We start from the raw sequence: 7,700 nt of genomic DNA, 5'->3' as shown, positions 1-7,700 counted from the left end.
TTGTATTTTGAGTGGTACCGTACAACGTGACCCGGGCAAGCTTCTACGCATGCGTCAAGAGTGAGAGGGAGGTGGGTGTAATGAAGTGAATCCGGTAGTTTTTCAAAATAAAATTCACTGTGTAATTTTTTTTTTTCCCGTGCGAAAACACTGTGCGGCCCAGTATCAAATGACCCAAGGACCGGTACCGGTCCGTGGCCCGGGGATTGAGGACCTCAGGTTTAGATCATTCCTAGTTTGTTTACTTTCATATTTCACCATAAATAAATTATATATATATATATATATATTCTGATTTTATTTTCTCTGTTGATTTGTCAACTAGTCTCTGCATACAGCCAAGATGACAATAAAGTTTACTTTGACTTTATACGAACAGTAAAGCAAAAATTTTAGATACAGGAACAGATTTTATTACAGATTGTGTTTACAGCCACACAAAACCAAAAATAGACCAATGACACATTTTTGCACATTTCTATTTACACAGTAGAGATTTTAAAAACAACAACAAATACTATGATGTCATTTCCTCTTCTTCCTCCACGTCATCCTCCTCTTCATCAAAATATTTATCCTCTGCATCTCTATTAACTAAATCCAGGTTGTCATAGTCGGGGTTATTGTCCACTTCACTGTAACACACACACACACGTTAAATACACAGCTGTGTTTTGTTTCTGTACATCTTGTAGTTTTTAAAAACAACATTACCAATCTTCTCTTACTTGGTGGGCCACGTTAAAATTTAAATCACAATACCTGAATAAAATCTGCAAAAAAATAAGTTTTTTTTTATCTTTTACTTTTTGACATGTAACGACTGCATTAACCTGATGCTACAAAAGCCCTGCATCATTGACCTCATGCTAAAAAAACACAGTCATTAATGGTGGAATATGGAACAATTTAATAAAAAGCTATATTTTTAAAAATAAAACCTCCATGGGGTTTTAGAGGTGTGCAGATTGAAGTTACAATGTTTATTTGGACTGCACGGCACTACCGGCCAATAGCGGGCACCGTTACGGGTTGCCAAATATGGTAAAAAAAAGTCTGCTCGGCAAAGTGGAAAAATGGCGGACTCTGCAAGTCAAGCAGCTGCTTCTGAGGCCAGAAGATGTCGTCATCTTTCTCAGAAGAGGAGCGACCTTAAAGGATCTAAAACCAGAGTGAGTTTGGGTGAAAACCTACAACAAATGGACCCGAATGAAAAATGTCACAGATCGGCATCGAATCTGGTGTCCCAACGCCTGGAAACCTTGTTCTATTGTTGCAACTACAACCTCCAAACACCAGATGTCGCTTTGGTGTTCGTGTTCCATATTCCACCTATAAGTAAAATGTGTTTAATTCAGGCAGGTGGGAGTGATGTAGATAAAAGTTATAAATGTCTCTGGTGTTCTTCAGGATCATATAAACATCGAACGTAGATGGGGAAGAAAAATAAGGTGATCTGAAGGATTGTGGCACGCCACCGAAACGCATCGGCTCTTATAACCTTAAAGGGGCATTATGGAAGTTTAAATGTCTTCTTCATACATTCTCCTGCAATGCCCTGGTCCTGTAGAATGAGCCCTGGCATTTTTACTGTGATTGCCTGTTTTTCTGTAAAATCACAGAAAAAGAGAGATGCTCGGGTCGAGCAGGCTGCTTCATGCGCGTTCACGCTCAGGCATCGCCCGTAGCGTTTGCTATCAGTAGCTTTAGCAGCAGAGAGAGAGGCAGTGCCACTTTGTCGCTGTTCCTAACGCCTAGTGACAAAGCTAGCTACATTTCTGAGGACCCTTAGCTACTTTCTTCTAGACATTTCCTGCAAATTAGGACCAAAATAGCCAATTTCACTCCGAACCGTTCTTTGGTTTGACGTTGTTTCAGCTGTCATCAAGGATATAAATACTACAGATACAAAAGATATTATTGGCGCTTTAGCTCACTTAGAAAGACGTCGGACTCTCGTGCAGAAGTCCTGGGTTTGATTCTGGATGTGAACATGGTTTATTTAGAGTTTATTTTTTACATTAATGGTATATTTTTTTACAGTAAGTTGCCCAAATTTTTATATGAGACTCGCCAAACGGCATTGAATTCACAGATAAAAAAGATGTGGGTTCAACTTTCATTTTGGAACAATTTTTCAAGCAAGTGAAGGGAATGATCTGAGCATGCAGGAGGACTGACCCATCATAAACCTTTGTCGGCTGTGCTGAAGAGAAAGGTACAGAACCAAATTATTTAATTAATTAGCTGCGCGTTCTCCTGTCCTCCGGACCACACACACACACACACACACACACACACACACACACACACACACACACACGGGACTGTCTCAGCTGTTATTTTCGTTAAGGAGTGTGCACGTACAGCATGCGCGCCTCGTGCACGAGCCTACTATTGAAGCTGCCGTTACGCTTTTGGCCTGAGGGGGCAATCGCGAGCATAAAAATTCAAAAGTCCGTAAAGTCCCTTTAATAAAACATTTTCAGTGCCTCAGATCATCACTTTTTCTTCCCCGTCTATCTTCGGTGTTTCTTTTGATCGTTTTGGGTCATACTATTATTATTAAAGACGGTATAATACTGCATAGCGTTGTGTTTAAATGAAAAACACACAAGCTCCTCCTCACTTAGATTGTTTTCGATCCTAAGTAAATGCTACCCAGACCCCCTTTAAGCAGCTGCTCAAGCGTTGACGCTGACCTGTAGTTGAAATCCTCGTCTTTGCCATCTAGGAAGCGCTGATGCATCTGACTGATGAACTCCTCTCTGAGCAGAACTTTCTCCTCTGCTGTGGGCTCCCATTCCTTCCGCTGACCTCTGACCTCTACATAAGCAACACTCACAGTGAGACAGTAGCAGGAGACATTTAATGTTTTTCACCTTTCTGTGAATTTGAACCCCCTCACCAGCATCATCTTCTCCTTCTTCGTCGTCGTCCTCCTCCTCCTCCTCCTGAGCAGCATCCTCTCTCTCCTGCTCCTCCTGCAGGCGGTTCTGAATGAGCCGCTCCTGGTAGGAGTTCAAGAGGAGGTGGGCAAGTCCTGCAGTGGCTCCTCCAGGTCCCTCCTGCGCTCCTTCAGACATGGCCTCCTGGGAGCGCTCCAGCACCTGAAACAGCAATCAAATAAATAAATAAACAAACAAACAATATTAGGAAGATTATTTGTTTATTAAAAAGTAAAACTCACCTCTTCATCAGTGAGGTACTGGCCGATGTACTGCTCATACAGCAGAGGCTCTCTCATTCGCATCTGCTCCTCACTGAAGTACCGACCCTCTAGAAGAAAAATTAAAGATGGAAAAGAAATAAAAGGTTTTTTGAGAACTCTAATTTTTTAATCCAGAAGATTAAACAGTTTGGAGTCTGGAGCGCCCTCTGGTGGTCTCTGATCTCACAGACAGCAGCTGCTCATCTGTAGCTGCAGTAATTAACGGATGCTGTTAAATAAAGGGGCATTAATGACATGCATTCCTGACGTGGTGAACGCATGAGTTCATAACAGCTTTTTTTGTGTTGCACTTGAAATGAAGCTTTTAAACAAGTCTGACCTGGATGTTCCTACAGGTCCAAACTCTAGCCTACACCTAGCTCTGTGAAACTGGTTTAGAAAAAATGTGTTAGTTGATATAAAACACTTTCTTTAATACCGTCCAATCAGGGTTTCCATCACAGCGCAGAAAAGAGACTGCACTCGTAAACATTTTAAATTAGGTCTAGCTTAAAGACCAAGTTCACCAGTTTTTTTTAACACATCTGCAGAGGTCTGGTAAGAATAAATGCCTTGTGAGTCAAAATCTGTGGAAAAAAAAGCTCTGGCGCTCCTGTTTCAGGAAGTAGAAGTAAGTCGGAGGAGATGGAAGCAGAAAACAGCAGGATTAGGAGTTTTACTCATTAATATTCATGCTATGATGACTTCTCACCTCTGATTGGCTAACAGCAACACGACTCTTCCACTGCCTCTGTCTTCTTTGCAATGCTAATGTTTTATTTCCACAAATAACACAAGTCTGAAGGAGGAGTGCTGCTGTGCTGTGGAGTTGCTAACGCTAACGATCAGCTTCTACTATCGGAGATGTGCTCTACTCTCTCCTGGACGCTAAACCAACAATCGTCTGCAGGCGTGAACCAAGATGGGTGAGTCCATGAATGCTAATTTATAATGTGATGTAGATCTGGGTCACTTCTCCGTGAGTGTTCCCTCATCTATCATCTATCAGCAGCTAATGCAGAAGATAGGGTTAGTAGACTTTTTTCACGTTTAGCCTGCATGAGAAACTCAGACTGACTGATTGTATCGCACAAATCACAAATAAAAATGGTTTCTCAGTGAACTTGGTTCTCAAAAATGACCCATCAAAAACATCTGCCTTGGTTTAATTGGTTCTTAGTGCTGCTGCTTATTACATTATCAGTTTGGAAAATATAAATCAGAGCAAACAAATGTCACACGTGGGGTTCCTCAGGGCTCAGTTCTCGGGCCATTATCCACATGCTCCCTTTAGCTCAGATTAAAGTATTAAAACATCTCTTATCTTCTCGTGCTGACTCACAGTTCTACATTTCTGAATCATCACATGAAGTAAAATCATTTCATTGTTTTATTCTATTTATTTGGTGTCGTTTATTAATATGCTGTAAAGTACTTTGAGATGTCCTGTATGAATGGTAAAGTAAAAATAAGCCCTGATGAGATAAAACATCAAATAGTTCCCATTCTTACCATCAATAATAACATAAAAATCAAAGAAAATATAAGATTTTTGCATTTGCGTGTTCTGTGTTGCCTAAACGTATTTGGCAGTAAAACGACATCATGCTTAGACCCACATGCATGTGCCTCTTCTACAGCTGAAACAGTGGAGTAGGGCTGCTCAATTAATCAAATTTTAATCACAATTACGATCTGAGTTTAGAATGATTATGAAAACAAAACAGGCCGATTATTTGCTCCTCCCACTTGCGCTGCCCTGAGTTGCAAATGAAGCGCTCCTCCCACAGTGTTGCCAGCTTGGCGACTTTGACGCTATTTCCAGCAGCTTTTCAGACCCACTTCTTGACTTTTTAAATCTTAAAAGTACCTAGCGAACACCTCAGAAACATCTCCGGTAACCCTTAGCTACTTTCTGGATAACTGTTGTTGATATTTCCTGCAGGTTAGCTAAACACTCCGCCTGCGCTCCGGACCGTTCTTCACAACATTAGGAAAGGGAATGATGTAGTGATGTGTCAGTCGCTACAGAAACGGCTCTCGGAGCCGGCTCCCTGTTGGATTAACCAGAGTGAGTGACACACACACCGCACCTGCGGACTCCTGAGCCACTAAAAACGGCGTAATGTGCACGTGCGGCGTACTAAACACACGTGCAGCTTGCCCCGATTGCTGTGAGACCGGGTTGGGGGGTGGGGGGTGCAGCTGTGGTTGGGACAATTATTACATTAACTGATGGACTTGTAAATAAATAGTTTATAAATAAGGTAGAAATAAGTTCCTCACGCTGATAAATAATAACTAATCTCTCTGAGGACACGGTGCTAGTGCACTCTCCTACAGCACCTTGACATGACTAAATAAATGCTATGCAACATTTTGTGAACATCAATTTATTTGCATTTATTTGTTATAAATGCCACTGTATAATTCTTGCTGTCAGTATTTGCAAGATGTTAGTATTTGGGTCTGTACTGGTTAGACTTAAATGAGTTAAACCAAGGTCTACAGCCCTTGGGTCATAAACTATGAGCTATAAGTATATTAGTCTTTTTATACTGGGAATCAGGAGTTATTTTAGTGATCATCTTGTGTCTTATTTATTTTTGTCCTGATTGTGCCCTGAGCAATTTTATGACTGAATAAAAACAAATAAAATCAACATAAATTGAAAAATCGTCCTAAATAATCGAGATCTCAATTTCAGTCACAAAAATCGTGATCATTGTTTTTGCCATAATCGAGCAGCCCTACAGTGGAGTCTACCTTTCTGTAGAGCCCTGAGAGCAGCATAACGCTGGTTTCTGACTCTGGTTCTGTTGATGCAGCCGGACGCTCGCGACTGGACCACACCGCTGTAGTGCTGAGCTCTCGGGTCAGCGCAGACATGGACAAATGCAGGAAGGTGCTCGGGCTGCAAATGGGTCTGAAAGGGAGGACAGGAGAAAACAAGCGAGTCAGGATGCATTATCACAGTGAGGTTGTTTTTAAAAGGGAAATGCTTTCTTCCTGTGTGTTTGAGATCAGCAGAGCCACTTGATCTACCTGGTTCTCCATAAATACAAAAGAGCAATAAACCAGTTATACAGGTGTGTGTGTGTGTGTGTGTGTGTGTTACAGTGAAGTGGACAATAACCCCAACTATGACAACCTGGATTTAGTTAATAGAGTTGCTGAGGATAAATATTTTGATGAGGATGACACGGAGGAAGAAGATAAAATGTGTGTGTGCGTGCGTGTGTCACTCACATGGTACCGCTCCAGGAACACCAGCGGTCTGCTCCGGTACTGCTCCCGCAGCTCCTGCTTTCTCTCCCCGACCGTCAGCTCCGCCTCACCGACCTGCTGGCTCTTCACCGGGCTGCCGCTCATCGCTACCGCCTCTATCATCGCGGCCACACAGCTGGACTCCGCCTTCAAACCCAAACACAAACGTCAGAGCAGCAGAATAAAGCACAACACCTTCCCAGAGTTTATGGGTGTGTTCCCACCGCCGACTCTTCCCGTGGAGCTTCCTGGGGGTCCGTGCAAGGGGCCCGGTTCTGTTCGTATCTCCACGGTGGCGCGGCGGGTTCCTCTGAAGCTTCACTCCGGTTCTCACTCTCCAACAACAGACTCGGCTGCGGCCTAACGGGGGGGTCAATCTCACCCCACATGGCTACAGGTGTTGATCTGGACACGAACGTGAATCCAGTAGCTTTGGACGTCTTCAGCTTAACGTTCCGTCCCTTTTCAGGTTATTTTGATGCCAACGTCAAGTCACGAAGCGAAATGTCACCGTACAGACGCAATACGTTTGTAATAACTGGATTATGTCAGTTCTCAAACGGCCTTTTCTCAGTAATTCAGCAAAATGTTTACATGCCACGTAGGTCCGTCACAATTACAGCTCCCCTTCCCCGCAGCTGGAAAAAAGGTTCCTACGGGATCGGTTTACCAGGCCGAAATATTCTGTTTTGTCGCCATCTAGCGGCGGAGTGGTGACTGTCATGATGAACAAAAACAACTATCAGAATCAGAAGGTTTTATTGCGATAAATGCTAGATTTGGCGCAAAAGAAGAACAAAATTAAGAGATATAGAGATTACTAATATACTCATGATAAAATATTTAATATAATGTGGCAATAATTAGAGAAGCGGCTACTATACACAGTGCAGGTACTAGAATTCAGGTACAAACACAATTGTGACTGGAACCAAGCGGCTGGAGTGGGCAGTCCTAGGATTGTTGTTCATGAGTCTGTGAAAAGAGGGGAAGAAACTGTTCTTGTGGCGAGAGGTTCTGGTCCGAATGCATCTGAGTCTCCTGCCAGATGGGAGAGAGTCAAAGAGACTGTGTCCAGGGTGACACGGGCCAGCTGTGATGCAACCTGCACGCCTCAGTGTCCTGGAGGTGTACAGGTCCTGCATGGAGGGGAGTTTGCAGCCAATTACCTTCTCAGCAGAGCGTAGCATAACATGCTGCAGCTTCTCCTTGTTCCTGGTGG

The 7,700-nt window shown here is 43.0% G+C and overlaps 1 protein-coding gene across 1 annotated transcript; it reads right to left on the bottom strand.

The window, feature by feature from the left end:
* Nucleotides 1–390: 390 nt before the first annotated feature.
* Nucleotides 391–7,167, bottom strand: ccdc97 (coiled-coil domain containing 97). Its single transcript, XM_015945441.3, has 7 exons — nt 6,703–7,167; nt 6,461–6,625; nt 5,978–6,137; nt 3,191–3,279; nt 2,909–3,110; nt 2,703–2,826; nt 391–635 (listed from the first exon to the last, which is right to left on the bottom strand). The coding sequence occupies exons 1-7, from the start codon at nt 6,865–6,867 to the stop codon at nt 518–520; spliced, it is 1,023 nt and encodes a 340-aa protein (XP_015800927.3). The 5' UTR covers nt 6,868–7,167; the 3' UTR covers nt 391–517.
* Nucleotides 7,168–7,700: the final 533 nt, after the last annotated feature.

The sequence above is a fragment of the Nothobranchius furzeri genome, chromosome 12 (genome assembly GCF_043380555.1).
Source record: "Nothobranchius furzeri strain GRZ-AD chromosome 12, NfurGRZ-RIMD1, whole genome shotgun sequence".
Lineage (NCBI taxonomy): Eukaryota > Metazoa > Chordata > Actinopteri > Cyprinodontiformes > Nothobranchiidae > Nothobranchius > Nothobranchius furzeri.
Note: the sequence above shows the minus strand (reverse complement) of the source record. Positions and strands in the feature narration are given on the sequence as shown.

What these genes read in the sequence shown, in the direction of transcription:
- ccdc97 (XM_015945441.3), bottom strand. Translation starts at nt 6,867, where the DNA reads ATGTGGGGTGAGATTGACCCCCCCGTTAGGCCGCAGCCGAGTCTGTTG. An exon ending in TCTCAGGGCTCTACAGAAAG is followed by an intron (nt 3,280 to 5,977) that starts GTAGACTCCACT and finishes TTTTTCTTCTAG; the next exon opens with AGGGTCGGTACTTCAGTGAG. An exon ending in AGTACCTCACTGATGAAGAG is followed by an intron (nt 3,111 to 3,190) that starts GTGAGTTTTACT and finishes TTGCTGTTTCAG; the next exon opens with GTGCTGGAGCGCTCCCAGGA.